This window comes from Pseudorca crassidens, chromosome 11 (genome assembly GCF_039906515.1).
Source record: "Pseudorca crassidens isolate mPseCra1 chromosome 11, mPseCra1.hap1, whole genome shotgun sequence".
Taxonomy (NCBI): Eukaryota; Metazoa; Chordata; class Mammalia; order Artiodactyla; family Delphinidae; genus Pseudorca; species Pseudorca crassidens.
Genome location: NC_090306.1, coordinates 9688212 through 9706858, shown reverse-complemented (window position 1 = coordinate 9706858; position 18647 = coordinate 9688212). Strand labels below are relative to the sequence as shown.

The 18647-nt window shown below is 37.7% G+C and overlaps 2 protein-coding genes across 6 annotated transcripts in view; one reads left to right on the top strand and one right to left on the bottom strand.

Annotated features, from left to right (window-relative positions):
• The window catches only part of DUSP16 (dual specificity phosphatase 16), a 177392-nt gene that overhangs the window by 25711 nt on the left and 133034 nt on the right, over positions 1–18647 (top strand). The gene's annotated exons all lie outside the window — the stretch shown is intronic.
• The window catches only part of CREBL2 (cAMP responsive element binding protein like 2), a 56812-nt gene that overhangs the window by 26300 nt on the left and 11865 nt on the right, over positions 1–18647 (bottom strand). For 3 of the 4 annotated variants that reach the window (XM_067695731.1, XM_067695730.1, XM_067695732.1), the window contains exons 2-3: positions 7917–8114; positions 6589–6733 (exon numbers count right to left, since the gene is read on the bottom strand). In XM_067695731.1, the coding sequence (XP_067551832.1) occupies positions 6589–6733; positions 7917–8114 (343 nt within the window). Of the gene's footprint in view, positions 1–2592; positions 3851–6588; positions 6734–7916; positions 8115–18647 lie in introns of those variants that run through there. The other variant, XM_067695733.1, reaches the window with a different exon arrangement.

The following is an 18647-nucleotide window of genomic DNA, read 5'->3' as shown; positions in this document are numbered from 1 at the left end:
AGAGGGATTAAGAAAGGCTCCTCTCTGGGCAGACCTGCACCATACGTGTGACCCGGTGAGCAATGGCAGGCACCCTTTCCTCCTCACGTGGCTTGTTGAAAGGAACGTGAGGTCGATTTTAGGCCTCCTCAACTGGGTGCCTTTGTGCAATGCACATTCAGCACAACCTCACACAGCAGTCCCGCTTCGATTCATGATACTGTGTAATTAAGTAAAATGGATGGAATAAGGGAAAAGTGAGCCAGGTTACCTAGCAGCCTGAAAACCTGCTTATACAGATGATAGGATTACTGCCAGGTGGAACATTAACTTCTTAAAATTAATCTAGTTAATAGAAGGCTATTATTGCTAAGAAGAGCCCCCAACTATACACCATTCCAGGGATAGACATAATGATATAGCTAAAAAGACTTCAGAAACATGAGGCCTGCAACACTACATGTTTAGATTCCAGACCATTAAAATATATTTATCGTTAGTGATTTAAATCTTAATAGTCAAACCCAGGCACACATGAATATTTAAAATTTAACGTAATTCTTTACTACTTAAGAAGTAGCTTCTCATAACTCTATTTAGCCTACCAATTACTCTGGAAATTATCCTCCCACTTTCTTACATATGAGGAAATAAGCCGAGAGAGTACATAATTCAAGGTGACGCAAAAAATGGATTCAAGACCAGTTCTGCCTAAATCTCATACTCTTTTTACTATGCTTATACAGACATACTTCAGTATTGTGAAACAGACAACCTGAAATGGCTCCAGTGAAGATATTTTATTTTTCATAAAAATATAATTGTACAATGCTCTTCAGAGAAAGAAAAATTCCTTCAATGCCCCAAAATACCATGTGATTTAGTAGTAATTTTCCTCTCTTTTAAAACTAAAAATGTAATTGATAATGTGCAACTGATTTCTTGTGAAACATCGCATTTACATTTTTAAATTTTATTTGCCTTTATTTTAACTAAGTCCAGTTTAAACCTATGCTTTTTGGAACAACCCAAATCAAGCCTACCAATTCAAAGATGATAAAATAAAATGCTAAACGGTGATGCTGATAAATGCTGTCAGTCAGCTGGTAAACAGTGATATGAACTTGCTGCAGCATGAAAGATCCTGATTTAGATACATTAGAAAGATTTTAGATACAATAGAAAAAAATTTAAGAACTTCAACTATATCCTAAAATTTGATCTAGTCAAACTTATTTCATATTATACTCAGTTGCTCTAATATACAACGGATCTATGCTAAATTAACAACAGAATATGACTGGTCTAAATACGTAAATTTATTTTCCCCCTTACCTTCCTTTCTTTGGGAAAAGGAAAAAGGAAATATTACTCTGTGTACCCAGAGAGCAAGGAGAACAGCAGAACAGATGAAGGGGGACTGAGCTCGCTGACTCTTCCACCCGCTTCTGTTCTCTCTCAGCCGGTATGTTGTCCTTATAGGTGAGTGAGAGATGCTAGGATTTCAGCATGCTGCTCCTTAACTGGAATGGGGCAAGAAATGCTCCAGCTGTTTTAATCAGTGACGTTTATTAACATGCTTCAAGTGGCCAAAGCGTGCAACCAGCACAATACCCAAAGCAATCAGAACACTCCTTTTTAAGACCAAGAATTTTTCTCTCGGTTTGATCTACTCCAAAATACCAAATAGATAGGTTTAGGATTAAACTGAAATAAACTGTAATTTACTTTCACCCAAAATTACATATCGGCTACCTAAGGACAAAGTCACTGCTCTTGTAAAGATACTGAAGGGAAGGGGAGTAGCTCAAATGAGACTAAAATTTAAAATCACAACCAGAGAAGAAACACTTCAAGCACAATGGGGACATTCCATTGAAGAGCCACATTCATTTGGAATGTTTGTTTTGAAAACAACTCTTTTGGGGAATTCAAAAGGTACTGAACAAAGCAACGTAGAGTAAGTCTTGGGCTGTTTTGCAAAATAAAAATATACATTTGAGTAGACCAGATGGCAAAAACATACCCATTACAATCTGAACACTATATTTAAAAAACTTAAATTCTGAAGGCCTGAATATTAACAATCTTTAATCTATCTATATTTGTGATCCTAAAAAGACATTAAATACTCTTAAACCCCCAGTCCTCCAAAACACAGAGAGGCCCAACAGACTGGGCTAGTGGTATATCAGTTGTCACACAGTACTAGACTAGAGATCTGAGTCTGCGACCTAAGCACAAGAGATCTTCAGGAACTCAGGCTTAGGGGAAGCACTTAATTCAAATGCATGGCCTCAGAGAAGGAGGGAGGTACCTCATCACCTGAAACTATGTGGTCCATCTCATGTTCCCCCTCACAGTCAAGCTAGACTATGATGCCTCCTCTTAAACTACTTCGTAAGAAAACACATATTGTTTGGAAGCCAAATGTTTGCTTCATTAGAGCAAAGAGCAATTACAATTTAGCAGCAACAGAGAACACAAGTCCTGATTTAAGGACGGGAAAGAGAAGAGAGAGTGTTAAAGTGTCCCAGTGGGGACATCAAAAGATTCCCAGATCTGAGTGTATCATATTGAGTGTAACTCCTCAACCATCACTCCATTTGGTAGCCAGGAAGAAAGCAAAGGTAGTTGTGGTGGGAACTGGAGGGAACTCCTCTGCCTTCTGCCCCTCCTGCCAGGCCCCCTGGCGACTCTGCTTCAGTGCTTCACTCCAGAGTGGAGGCATGGCCAGGGCTGAATCGGATGCACACCCACAGTGTGTTTCTCTCTGGCTCAGAATACATTCATAAGGAAACTCAAATCAGGGAAGAAACTAAGTGTTCTGGTTATGGCTACCGCCATTAGATCCACCAGCAATGTGTCCCTCATTTCGTTCCAGATCTCTTGAGGCAGAAACTCCATCTCAGCAGCTAATTTCATCCTATTTTCTTTAGAAAAATTCTCCAAATTAGGTGATTACAAAACGAAATGTGTGTGAACATTCACTCCTGCGCTCCCCATATACATATATAGACATACAATAGAAACACACTGTATGGGTTGTCAAGACGATGTATGTTACTGAAATGCCTAACAGGTTACTTCTTATTTAAAAATAAAGTTTGACTAATTATTCTCCAAGTACAGATTAGGCCCTAGCAAACCTGTATAAATACAGTTAGAAAAGACAGCAACAAAAGTTTTAAATAGAGGCTATCTTAAGGGCTTCCTTGATGGATTTTGTTAATGTGTACATTATTTAAAACGGGCATATCATTATGGATTATAAAAATAGAAATGTATAAATTTGTTAATACATATTCACAGCTTATGCTGGAATGGCTCACAGGAGAAATGGTTCATGCAGAAAATAAACATTACTCAAGTAAATATAAAGGAATAAGATTAGGTCCATAAAGGCTGAGAACTTATAGTCAGTAATCAGCCCATTTGGTTTCTCTTTGTAGGGCAATCAAAAACATGAAAGGAAGTGACACCTAGACACACATACACATACAATTACATGAATTACATGGAAAGAATATAAATTAACCAATAAAGCAATGTGGAATTGAGGTGCAAAAAATATAATCTTCACTCATTCTCTCTACTGTACTTTCAAGCATTGCAACATGTTAAATGCCATGGGTGGCAATACCAACCAGAACAGGTCTGAATGTCTGTAAATTTTCTAAGTGTTGAAAACTAAAGCAAAATCCTTTGAGATCTATGATCACACATTTTGGTAGAAATTGCAAATCTACAGAGATGACTGAGCAGTAGGTAGTAAATGGAGCCAAGAAGTACAATCTTGCCTATTCATCCTCCAATAAGAATCAGAATATTGGCTTCAATCACTGACTCATCATTTTATATGCTCTTCACCCTGAAAAATAAAGTTACCAATGTAAGAATGCTTTTTTTTTTTTTTAATATATTTATTTATTTATTTGGGGCTGCGTTGGGTCTTCGTTGCTATGCGCGGGCTTTCTCTAGTTGCGGTGAGCGGGGCCTACTCTTCCTTGCAGTACACAGGCTACTCATCTCAGTGGCTTCTCTTGTTGCGGAGCATGGGCTCCAGGTGCGTGGGCTTCAGTAGTGGCACGCAGGCTCAGTAGTTGTGGCGCACGGGCTTAGTTACTCCGTGGCATGTGGGATCTTCCCGGACCAGGGCTCGAACCCGTGTCCCCTGCACTGGCAGGTGGATTCTTAACCACTGCACCACCAGGCACAGGGAAGTCTCAAGAATGCTTTTAAAGTCAATGAAGTTCGGTTAATCTGTTTTAAAATGCATGCTTTTTTTTTTTAATTTAGTATCTACGGGAAGGCTATTTTCAAATACAGACTGAAAGAAAACTGAACTGTTTTGGCTTTTTTTCATTAATTGAATTTAGATTAAGGCAAATGTTACCTCATCTAATAACAGCTATAAAAAGCCAATCCTTCAGTTTTATAAAAAATTTTTTAAAAGATAAAAAGTTTGTAACATTTCCTTATAACTATTTTCAAGTGCTCCCAAAGCAATCACAATGATGAAGAAATCAACATATGGCATCTTCATTCTAAAACCTTAACAGTCTGTCCAACAAATGGTGCTGAGACAACTGTATATTCACATGCAAAAGAATTAAGCTGGACTTCTATCTCTCACCATATAGAAAAATTAACTCAATAGATCAATGATCTAAATATAAGGCCTAAAACCATAAAACTCTTAGGAGACAACACAGGGCAAATCTTCATGACCTTCGATTTGGCAATGGATTGTTAGATATGGTACCCAAAGCATGAACAACAAAATTAAAAATGGTCTTCCTCAAAATTAAAGTCTTTTGTACACCAAAGGATACTATCAAGAAAGCGAAAAAACCTACAGAATGGGAGAAATATGTGTAATCATATATCTGATAAAGGTCTAGAATCCAGAATATATAAAGAACTCTTACAATTCAACAACATAATGAAAGACAATTAAAACATGGGCAAGGGACATAAAGAGACATTTTTTCAAAGAAGACATACAAATGGCCAACAAGCACATGAAAAGTTGCTCAATGTCATCAGTCATTAGGGAAATGTAAATCAAAACCACAATCAGATGCCACTTCACTAGGAAGGCTACAGTTTTCAAAAATGGAAAATAAAAAGTGTTGACAAGACACAGAGAAATGGGAAACTTCATATACTATGGTGGTAATGTAAAATATTTCAGCCACTGTGGAAAACAATTTTTGGTTCCTCTAAGAGTTAAATATAGGCACTTCCCTGGTGGTCGAGTGGGTAAGACTCCGTGCTCCCAATGCAGCGGGCCTGGGTTTGATCCCTGGTCAGGGAACTAGATCTCACATACATGATGAAACTAAGAAGTCAGCATGCCGCAACTAAGACCCGGCATAGCCGAAATAAAAATAAATAAATAAATATTTTAAAAAATAAATAAAAGTTAAATATAGAATTACCATATGACCCGGCAATTCCACTTCTAGGTATATACCCAAAACAACTGAAAACAGGTACTCAAATACATACTTGTACATGCATGTTTATAGTAGCACTGTTCACAATAGCAAAAGGTAGAAACAGATATCCATCAGTGGATAAATGGATAACAAATTGTGGTATACATATACAATGGAATATTATGCAGTCATAAAATGGAATGAAGTACTGATACATGCTACAAGGTGGATGAACCTGGAAAACATTATGCTAGGTCAAAGAAGCCAGACACAGAAAGTCACACAGTGTGATTCCATTTATACGAAATATGCAGAGGAGGTAAATCCATAGAGACAGAATGCAGATTCATAGTTAACAGGGGCTGGAGGGAGGGGGTAACAGTGAGCAACCTGCTAATGCATTTGGAGTTTTCTTTTGGGGTGATAAAATGTTTTCTAACCAGACGGAGGTGGTAGTTGTACAACACTGTGAACGTACTAAATTCCTCCGAATTGTGACTTTAAAATGATTAATTTTGTTATGTGAATTTCTCCTTAATTAAAAAAAAATCCTTACAGGTGATGGGCTACTATACTAGATAGAGCCTGAACTAGGTGAGGACAGGTTCTACCATTATAGCTGTGTGACCTTGGGCACCTTACCAAACAGCACCTGTGCTATTTCTTCATCTATAAAATAAAAAGTACAATTATACTTCACACAATTACTGGAGGAAATAATTACGATAAACATAAGTGAAAATACTTTGTAAATCAAAATCAAAGGTATTGTTATTATTAACAGTAACTAGGGAATTCCCTGGCAGTCCGGGGGTTAGGACTTGGCGCTTTCACTGCCGAGGGTGCAGGTTCAATCCCTGGTCGGGGAACTAAGATCCCGCAAGCTGTGCAGTGCGGCCAAAACAATAACTAGACTGGTACACTCTCACTTATTGACTGAGTCTACTTTAAAATTTTCCCATGAATTTATCAGTTGCTCTTTATAGACCCCATGTATAACGCATTTCAATATTTAGAATCTAACGCCAGTTCACTTGCTTATTAGTGTATTACAAATGACATCAACATTTTATTTTATTTGAAGACACAGCAAGGAAAGTGGTCAACAGAAAGCCTACTTTAAGTCACTCTTCGAAAGATAAACTCTCCCATGTACTGTACTCACAGGAATTGCTGTTAGCGTCTGTCTTCCCAGCTTTCAGGTGCCTGCTTGAGTTCTGCTGAGATTTGTTCTGCTCTTCTCCAGTGAGTAGGGCCTTTATTTCAGAAGGGATTTTCCCTTGGTCCATTGCCATGCACCACTGCTTGTACTGAAATATGTAAAATATATTTAAATAAAATTTTACTAGTCAGAGTTCAGCAACCACAGGTGGAAATCCTAGACATAAGAACTCCCATAACTAGAGGTCAAATTGACTGCTGGGAATCCCACCTTCTGTTGTATTCCTGTTTATAACCTAGGACATGGATGAGGCCTGCTATCTTCAGAAGAGGGTGAAAAACTACTGCTGAATCTTCTTGTGATGTGCTGGAGTAGTGCTCAGATTAAAAAGGGCCCTCTGGCTAAAAGTATATCTCCCCATGGAGTGCCATTCATTAGAATTCATCTCTTTTTGCTGACTGTCACATTATTATTTCTACTCCTAAAATAAATAATTTTGTAACTTCCTTTCTCTATTTCATAAATATTCACTAAACATCTACCTTCTACCAGAGTGTGTACTATGGACTTTGGGGGTATAAAAGATTAATCAGTCCAAAGATTATGTCCTGCAGTGGCTTACAGTGCAGAAGGTGAAACATAATTTACAAGTCCAATTCAACGTATTAAAAAAAGTCTACTGAATAGTGTACATTTGGACCCTCTTCATGACCCGACTTAATTCTCTTACCTTCTAAAAAGCTGGGGGTAGCCTGTCCCAGTTTTGTAATGATCATGTTAGCATTATCTCTCTCTTTTCCAACCTGTCACCTCCTCCCCTGAGCTCACAGTACTAATGGGGTTTCTATTCCCTTTTACCTATTCTCTTGTATATGTCTACAGCTACTACCTGAAGTCTGAATGAATGAATGAATAAAACCAGGCCAAATAGTATCATACTATGCATATTACTACATACTGTTGCACTGCTTTTTCCACTTAGCAATATCTTGTAAGTGTCTTTTTACATCAGTAAACATACATGTGCACTGTGATTTTCATGGCCTGCAAAGCAGTCCAACACATGAATGTAGTATAATTTAACCAATCCCCTACTGCTGAACATTTTGGTTATTTTCGATTTTTTTTTCCTGTCATAAACAATCCCTTAAAGAAACAGTCACTTTCCACTCCCACCAGCAATGTATGAAGATGCTTATTTGCCTATGTGCTGGCTAACAGATGAATGTGCTGTCCCACGTTCGTCAACTGGATAGCTAAAAACTGGTATCTTCATGTTTTAATATAGCTTAGGTTGATTGTTTCATGCGTTTATTGACAGACTTTCTTACCATTTCCAGTTCCTCTCTGAGGGCACAAATGGCTCTTTCCCGACTGGATACCAACTCTTCCAAATACTGATATCTCAGTTTTTTTCGGGCCCGGCATTCTCTTGCACTCTGCCGGCTCCTCTCGAGTTTTGCCTTCAAGTCAATTTTGGCTGGCTTTCGACCACGTTTGCCGGGCTTCTTCACTTTACCTCCAACCACCTTCAGCAAGAGAGAGAAACAGTTAATTTTTTTCCTAGTTCTGGGTCTAGGAAAGTGACTGCGGCTGCATATTAGCAAGGAAAACATTTACAAATAACCAATAAATGGAGTCTGTGGCACTAAGAAAGCATAATCCCATCAAATGCCTTATGATTCTTTGCTTCATAATTTCTTTCTCTGATACTTTTGATACCATGAATGTGAGAGAAGAAATAGTATAAGTTTTCATTATTTCTTCAATAATAAACTTGTTCTATACAGAGCTTAACAGTAAACTTTATGAACCATGTGTAGCTAGACAGTAAAAAACTAAAAGACTGCCATTAAATATTTTGTTCACATAGAATTTTTACTGACTTAATAAGTAAGACAAAATATTGAAAATTAAGTTCAGTATGATCTCAATCTTATAAAACAACACATAGAAGAAAGGATCGTAAAAGGTCAGTGGCAGGGAGGAATCAAGATGGCAGTGTGGGAAGACGTGGAGTTAGCGTCTCCCCACAACTAGGGTGCCTGACGGCCACTGGTGGGGGAACTCTGACCCCCAAGGAGATGGGAGGAAACCCAAAGTGAACCGGTAGGACATAGGGGGACCGAAGGGGGTAGGAGAAGTGGAGGCCAGACAGGATCAGCGCCCCTGAGGCCAGGGAAATCAGAAGAGGCACGTGGGAGGGACTCTTCCAAGAAGAGCAGGAGAGGAGTGGAGGGCCATCACCCAGCCCACTCAGATGCAGGGAGCCTGCTGGGCTCCCAGGTGAGGTCCCGTGCCCTCTGAGACTGCGGTGGGGGGCATGCCTGTGCCCCTTCTGTTCCTTGAGCCTAAGCCCCACCCCCAACAGCACCCAGGGCCTTTTCCAGCCCTGTGGGTCCTGAGCATTGGCCCCGCCCACTGCCCAAAACTCGCCCTTGTTTAGGCCCCGCCCTCCACAGCCAAGGCCTTCCCCCCCCTCCCTTTTTTTTCCTTTCCCTCTGTTACTATTGTGGTACTGATATACCTTCCGGTTGTTGACATACCTATATTTTTACATTCTTTCTAACATATTTGTTAGTTTCTTCGTCTAATTTTATTTTTTACTTTATTATTTTTCTCCTTTTTTTTTTCTTGCCACCCCACATGGCTTGCGGGTCCTTGATTCGCCAGCCCAGGGTCGGGGGGAAGCTCCCGCGGTGGGAGCTCCGAGTCCGAACCACTAGACTAACAGAGAACCTCAGACCCCAGGGAATACTCACTGGAGTGAGGTCTCACAGAGTTCCTCATCTCAGCACCAAGACCCAGCTCTACCCAATAGCCTACAAGCTCCAGTGTTGGAAGCCTCAGGCCAAACAACCAGTAAGACAAGAACACAATTCCACACATTAAAAAAATAATAATAATGAGATGGCACAAAAATATGTCACAGATGAAGGAGCAAGGTAAAAACCTACAAGACCAAATAAATGAAGAGGAAATAGGCAATCTACCTGAAAAAAAATTCGGAGTAACGATGGTAAAGATGATCCAGAATCTCGGAAATAGAATGGAAGCACAGACTGAGAAAATACAAGAAATGTTTAACAAAGATCTAGAAGAACTAAAGAACAAACACAGATGAGCAACACAATAACTGAAATGAAAAATGCACTAGAAGGAATCAATAACAGAATAACTGAGGCAGAAGAATGAATAAATGAGCTGGAAGACAAAATGGTAGAAATAACTGCTGAGGAGCAGAATAAAGAAAAAAGAATGAAAAGAATTGAAGACAATCTCAGAGACCTCTGGGATAACACTAAATGCACCAACATTCGAATTATAGGGGTTCCAGAAGAAGGAGAGAAAAAGAAAGGGTCTGAGGAAACATTTGAAGAGATTATAGTTGAAAACTTCCCTAACATGGGAAAGGAAATGGTCACCCAAGTCCAGGAAGTACAGAGAGTCCCATAAAGGATAAACCCTAGGAAAAATACACCAAGACACAAATTAATTGCACTAACAAAAATTAAATTCAAAGAAAAAATATTAAAAGCTGCAAAGGAAAAACAAAAAATAACATACAAAGGAATCCCCATAAGGTTATCAGCTGATTTTTCAGTGGAAACTCTACAGGCCAGAAGGGAGTGGCAGGATATACTTAAAGTGATGAAAGAGAAAAATCTACAACCAAGATTACTCTACCCAGCAAGGATCGCATTCAGACTCGATGGAGAAGTCAAAAGCTTTTCAGACAAGCAAAAGCTAAGAGAATTCAGCACCACCAAACCAGCTTTACAGCAAATGCTAAAGAAACTTCTCTAAGCAGGAAACACAAGAGAAGAAAAAGACCCACAAAAACAAACCCAAAACAATTAAGTAAATGGTAATAGGAACATACATATCAATAATAACCTTGAATGTAAATGGATTAAATGCCCCAACCAAAAGACACAGACTGGCTGAATGGATACAAAAACAAGAACCATATATATGCTGTCTACAAGAGACCCACTTCAGACCTAGGGACACATACAGACTGAAAGTGAACGGTTGGAAAAAGATATTCCATGCAAATGGAAATCAAAAGAAAGCTGGAGTAGCAATACTCGTATCAGATAAAATAGACTTTAAAAAAGACTGTTACAAGAGATAAGGAGGGACACTACCTAATGGTCAAAGGATCAATCCAAGAAGAAGATATAACAATTATAAATGTCTACGCACTCAACCAGGAGCACCCCAATACATAAGGCAAATGCTAACAACCATGAAAGGAGAAACTGACAGTAACACAATAACAGGAGGGAACTTTAAAACCCCACTTACACCAATGGACAGATCATCCTAACAGAAAATAAATACGGAAACACAAGCTTTAAATGACACAACAGACCAGACAGATCTAATTGATACTAAATAACCAAGAGATCACTGAAGAAATTAAAAAATACATCACTAATTATTAGAGAAATGCAACTCAAAACTACAACGAGGTATCACCTCACGCCGGTCAGAATGGCCATTATCAAAAAAGCTAGAAACAATAAATGCTGGAAAGGGTGTGGTGAAAAGGGAACCCTCCTACACTGTTGGTGGGAATGTAAATTGATACAGCCACTGTGGAGAACAGTATGGAGGTTCCTTAAAAACTAAAAATACAACTATCATATGACCCAGCAATTCCACCCCCAGCAATTCCACCCAGCATATACTCTGAGAAAACCATAATTCAAAAAGAGACATGCACCACAATGTTCACTGCAGCACTATTTACAATAGCCAGGACATGGAACCAACCTAGATGTCCATCAACAGATGAATGGATGAAGAAGATGTGGCACATATATACAATGGAATATTACTCAGCCAGAAAAATAAATGAAACTGAGTTATTTGTAGTGAGGTGGATGGACCTAGTGTCTGTCATACAGAGTGAAGTAAGTCAGAAAGAGAAAAACAAATACCGTACGCTAACACATATATATAGAATCTAAAAAAAAAAAAAATTGGTACTGATGAACCTAGTTGCAGGGCAGGAATAAAGAGGTAGACATAGAGAATGGACTTGATGACATGGGGTGGGAGGGCGAAGTGAGAGCAGCATTGACATATACACTACCAAATGTAAAATAGCTGGCTGGTGGGAAGCAGCAGCATAGCACAGGGAGATCGGCTCAGTGCTTTGCAATGACCTAGAGGGGTGGGATAGGAAGGATGGGAGGGAGGCTCTAGAGGGAGGGGATATGGGGACATGTGCATGCATATGGCTGATTCGCTTTGTTGTGCAACAGAAACTAACACGGTCTTGGGAAGCAATTATACTCCAATAAAGATCTATTAAAAAAAAAAGTCAGTGAGGATTTCTCTGATAGGTGTGATTATAAAAAGCTTTTTTCTCATCTGTATTTTTTATGATTTTTAAATATTTACAATTAGAAAAACATAAAATTTGTATATAAAATTATGTGTATAAATAAATAAATAAGAATCCTAAACAATTTGGCTATCAATTCCCTCTTCAAATTTGTTGAGCCCAAGGGAACACACAGAAGTCCCTGAAATCTTCAGGATAATTGTCTCCTGTCTTTACAAGTCTATAATTATAACCCTAGACTGTCTCAGGAGATTTCTACCTGCTCCCTCTGGTGTCATAGACATCCTCTCAATATCCCTGTCATTCATTTATCTGCATAGGCACAGTTTTTTGGTGACTGCCAGAGTAATTTAATGTTCTTCACTGTTTAGCTTTGGAACCTCCCCAAGTTCTTATATAAGATGTAACTTTGAGATAAAGATGATGAATTTTAAATACATGAAACTGAACTTATACATCAAATGAATTTCCTTTAAAGGAGTCACTTTGAAAGGGGTAAATTTATTCCAATGAATAAGCTTTCTTGGAAACTGCTTTTGGAGCCAGTTTCTTACAAGCCACAACACAATATTACTTTCGCCGTATTACTTTCGAATGATACGTTATTCTTTAAATTCCCAATCTGATGGTCCGCTTTGTTTATCTGACGAGGCTCCAAATGATGTCTAGGTCTTTCTGAAAATTACCCTCAGAGAATAAAAATGTCACTACTTTAGTATACTGAAAGGAATATTGTTGAGGCTTTAAAGGCAATTCTAAAAGAGAAGATGCAAAACTCAAACACTGGCAAATCATTGGAATAAACGCAGAAGTCTTACCAGGTAACAAAACTAAAAGGATCAATCTCCATTTGGATATAAAAACTCTAATTTGTTTGTGTGTTTGGAATCACTATTAATACCATAAACCAACAATGCCCAGTACCCTATAAAGATCAGATCTTTACTTGGTATCATGGTTGGGTCAGGAAAACCAAACTTCAAATGTTAATCAGCTACATTTACCAGAAACTGTGTCATAACAAGACGGCGAACCACTGCATCTAGCATTTTACAGGGTGGCTCTGAAATAAGCCTGAATACTCTGAGGCTCTGGAAGAAAATCCCTTCCACCACCATCCTAAAAGCTAGCTGCTTCAGTACTGCTCCCAAATGAGTTTTAACTTTTCAAAAACTGGTCTTTCAAAGCTTTCCTATTCTGTCTCATCACGTTTTGATTCCAATATAATAATATATACCTCAGGAAACTTTTTTTCAAAATCAAATATATGATTAGCACTTGAAGGATAACTAGTTGATCCAAATATTACTATGGGCTAAATTTTAAATTATGCCTATATTATATCAACTGCACAATTTCAATGAAGTATTTTGAAATCACCCTAGATTAAAACAAAGTATATTTGCTATTGATAGTCTTTAAAAAGCAATATATTTATAGCCTAAAATCATGTCTATAGTGAAATAAATGGTAATCACATCTATTCTTTATGTAGTAAAATGAGTCATCAGTCACATACCACTCACTATAATCCAATACCTTATATATTGCTGTTTTTAATTAATTCAGGAATGGAATTCAGGAACGGCTGCCTTTGAGAAGCCAGCAAGAGGACACAGTGTACTGCACAGACTTCACTGATTTTTTACACAAACCTAGCATAGTCATAAAAATCAAACAAAAGGTATAGCCCTTTGTTTAGTTTTCATGGTAGCAAAATATTTAAACTGGAACTATTTTATTCCTTTTTTTAAATTAGAAAGGCACAGTAAATGAATCCAGGGTTCCTGCATTTTATGTCATCTGTAAAATTATATTTAAGACCACATAACCACCACTTCTCTAGCTTAATTTTTCCTCAGTAATAGACTGAATTATTGGCTTTTGGTGTCAGCTAAAATCTGATTAGCATGCCAGTTTTCAAGAGAGTGAAACACATCACAGGATTATTATAAATCTTAAGTAAAATAATGTATGAAAGCACTTTTTTAGGAAAAAAAAGGGTATTATACAAATATAGGTTAGTATACTAGTTGCCTTAACAACTGAACTTTACATATTTCATAAGCCATAAAGATTGGGGAACGGATAAGGGAAGTTAATAAGAAATGAGGAACCAGGGGACTTCCCTGGTAGTCCAGTGGCTAAGACCCCACACTCCCAATGCAGGAGGCCCAGGTTCGATCCCTGGTCAGGGCACTAGATCCCACATGCATGCCACAACTAAGAGTTCGCATGCCACAACTAAAGATCCTGCATGCCGCAACTAAGACTCAGCGCAGCCAAAATACATTAATTAGTTAATTAAAAAAAAAGAAATACATGCTGTATTTTAAAAGAAAGAAAAGAAATGAGGAACCAGAAACTAAAACTGAAATCAGCCCCACAAATTCCTTAAATATGTCTGAGCCAAAAATTAGTCTTACCAATGTTTCTTAGAATTTTCACAAACTCAGTGATAACCACATTGTCCCCTTGCTCTCTCTTATTCTGTGAGGAAGCACATTAATGTGGCTAAATAAAAGTACTGATTTTTACGCACCAACACAAATGCCAAGAAGAAAACTATGGAAATAACCCCCCAATTTAACTTCTTTTCTGTTGTAGTTTTATTTCTACCGACATAGGGCCACGTGAAAATTTAAATAGCTGTTATTGTAACATGGTACCTCTTTATCGGCTATCCATTTTACCTCCTCTTCCTCCCCAAAACACATTTGAGCTGCAGAGAAAAGGTCCTAAGGGAAACACTCACAAGGCCTGTCTCCCTAACCCACACCACCAAGAAAAGCAACCTGCCAGCCATTGATTTTGTCTTGCCCTGCACAGGGAACTTATTTCACAAAGGTAGGATATTAGAGATGTTAGATTTCAGCAGGGCCTCTGCAATTCTAAGTCTGTCTTCATTATATGTTAAAAACGTTAAAGTAAGAATGAAGGTCCTACTTTTCTGTTAACTATCTGTTTTTAACACTTTGAGATAAGCTAAAACCAAAGGTCATGATTTTTAGAAAGTAAGCACCAAGGACTCTGTCATATTTTACCTTAGTACACAATAAGTATTTAATAAATATGACAGATAAAACACAGAAGACATTCCTAAGTAGCCAATGAGTCATAGAAGACATCACAAGGGAAATAAGAAAAATACTTGGAGATGAATGAAAAGGAAAACACAATATACCAAAACTTTATGAGATACAGCTTAAGCAGTGCTCAGAAGTAGCCATAAACACCTAAATGAAGATTTTAAAATCAATAACCTAACTTTCTACCCTGAGAAACTAGAAAAAGAAGAGCAAATTAAACCTAAAACAAGTAGATGGAAAGAAATAATAAATATCAGACTAGAGATAAATAAGACAGAGAATGGAAAAACAACAGGGAAAAAAATATCAATAAAACCAAAAGTTGGTTCTTCAAAAAGACCGACAAAATTGACACACCATTAGCTAGACTGACCAAGAGAAAACATTCAGAATCCTAAACTCAAGACTGAAAGAGAAGACATCACTATTACCTTTACCAAAGTAAAAATGGTTTCACGGGAATATTATGAAAAATTGCCAAAAAAACTAGATAACCTAGTTGAAATGGACAAATTTCTAGAAAGACACAAAGTAGCAAGACTGACCCAAGAAGAAATAGAAAATCTAAAAAGACCTATGACAAATAAAGAGACTGAAAAAGTAATCAAAAAAATTCCCATAAAGACAAGTCCAGGTGACTTCACTGGTAAATTACCAAACATTTAATAAATTAACACTAATGCTTTTAAAACCTCTTCCAAAAAGCGGAAGAGGAAAGAACATTTCCCAGTTCATCCTATGAGCCAATATTAGCCTAATACCCAAACCAAAGATATCATAAGAAAACTAAAGACCAGTATGCCTCACGAATATAGATGGAAAAGTCTTCAATAAAATACAAGCAGACTAAATCTAACAGCATATAAAGAGGACTATCTACCATAACTATGTGATTTATCCCAGGAATAAAGGTTGGTCTAACAACTGAAAATCAATTACTGTAATACACCATATCAATAGGAAAAAGGACAAAAATTACATGTTCATCTCAATAGACTCAGAAAAAGCACTTGACAAAATCCAACACCCTGGGGCTTCCCTGGTGGCACAGTGGTTAAGAATCTGCGTGCCAATGCAGGGGACTTAGGTTCGAGCCCTGGGGTCCGGGAAGATCCCACATGCCACGGAGCAACTAAGCCCATGTGCCACAACTACTGAAGCCCACATGCCTAGAGTCCGTGCTCTGCAACAGGAGAAGACACTGCAATGAGAAGCCCACGCACCACAACGAAGAGTAGCCCCCACTAGCCGCAATTAGAGAAAGCCTGTGCGCAGCAACGAAGACCCAATGCCAATTAAAAAAAAAAAATCCAACACCCTTATATGATTTTAAAAAAATCAAAACACTCAAAAACCTAGGAATAGAAGGGAACTTCTTCAACCTGGTAAAGGGCATCTATGAAAAAAAACACAGCTAACATCATTTAAAGGTGAAAGATTGAATACTTTCCCTCAAAGATCAGAAACAAAACAAGGATTTTTGTCTTCTCTTGTCACTTCTATTCAACATTGTACTGGAGGTTCTAGCCACAGCAATTAGGCAAGAAAAAGAAAGAGAAGGCATTCAGATTACAAAGGAAAAAGTAAAACTATTTCTATTTGAAGGTGATATGATCTTATATATAAAAAATCCTAAGGAATCCACAAAAAAACTATTAGCGCTCATAAATGAGTTGAACAAAGTTGCAAGACACAAGGTCAATATACAAAAATCAGTTGTGTTTCTATATACAATGAACAAGCTGAAAATGAAAACATTCCACTTAGAATATCATCAAAAAGAATAAAATACTTAGGAATAACCTTAATAAAATAAGTGCAGGGACTCCCCTGGTGGTCCCATGGTTAAGAATCTGCCTTCCAATGCAGTGGACATGGGTTTGATTCCTGGTCAGGGAACTAAGATCCCAAATGCTATGGGGCAACTAAGCCCGTGCACCACAACTACAGAGCCCATGCGCTCTGGAGCCTGCACACCACAACTAGAGAGCCTGCATGTCGCAACTAGAGAAAAGCCCATGCACCACAACGAAAGATACCACATGCCGCAACAAAGATCCCACGTGCCACAACTAATACCCAACTCAGCCTAAAATTAAAAAAAGAAAAAAGTGCAAGACATATACTGAAAGCCACAAAAATCACTGTAAGAAATTAAAGAAGATCTAATAAAAAGAAAGACATTCCATGTTAATGGATTGGTAGACTTAATATTGTTAAGATGACAGTATTCCCCAAACTGAGCTATAGATTCAACACAATTCTTATCAAAATTCCAGCTGGCATTTTGCAGAAATTGACAAGATAATCCTAAAATTCATATGGAAATACAATGGACCCAAAAAAGCCAAAGCAATCTTGAAAAAGAACAAAAATGAAGGACTCACACTTTCTGATTTCAAAACTTATTCGCTACACTAATCAAGATAGTGTGGTACTGGCACAAGGACAGACATATAGATCAATGGAAAAGAATTGAGCATCCAGAAATAAACCTTTATGTTTACGGTCAATTGATTTTCAACAAGGTGCCAAAACAATAGACAAATGAGGAAAGAATAGTCATTTCAATAAACAGTGCTGGAACAACTGGATATCTACAAAGAAGAATTAACTTGCACTCCTACAACATGCCATACACAAAGATTAACTCAAAACAGAACAAAGGTCTGAATGTAAGAGAGACAACTATAAAACTCTTAGAGGAAAACATACAAATAAATCTTTGTGACCTTGGATTAGGCAATGGTTTCTTAGGTATGACCTCACAAGCAACAAAAGAAAAAATAAATTGGACTTCACAAAATTAAAAATGTTCTGCTTCAAAGGACACCATCAAGGTGAAAAGACAATCCACTGGGAGAAAATATTTGTAAATCATACATAAGGGACTTACATCCAGGATATATGAAGAACACTCACAACTCAACAATAAAAATATAAATAATCCAATTAGAATGTGGGCAAAGTATCTGAATAGACATTTCTCCAAAGAAGATATACAAATGGCCAATAAGCATATGAAAAAATGCTTAACATCATTAGTCATTAGGGAAATGTGAATCAGAATCATGAGATACCACTTTAAACCCACTAGGATGGCTATATAATCAAAAAGACAGCCAAGAACAAGAACTGGTATAGATGTGGAGAAATGGAACCCTCATACATTGCTGTTGGGAATGTAAAATGGTGGCCACTTTGGAAAACAGTTTGGCAGTTCCTCCAAAATATTAAACACAGAATTACCATGTGACTCAGCAATTCTACTTCTAGGTGTATCCCCAAAAGAAATGAAAACATATGTCACATAAGAACTTGTACACAGATGTTCAGAGCACCATTGTTCATGATAGCTAAAAAATGGAAACAACCCAAATATCTATCAACTGATGAATGGATAACAAAATGTGGTATATCCATACAATGGAATATTATGCAGCCATAAAAAGGAATGGAGTACTGATACATGGTACAACATGGATGAACCTTGAAAACATTATGCCAAGTGAAAGAAGCCAAATACAAAAGGCCACATACTATATGATTCCATGTACATGGAATGTCTAGAATAGGCAATCTATAGCAACAGAAAGTAGATTCGTGGTTGCTTA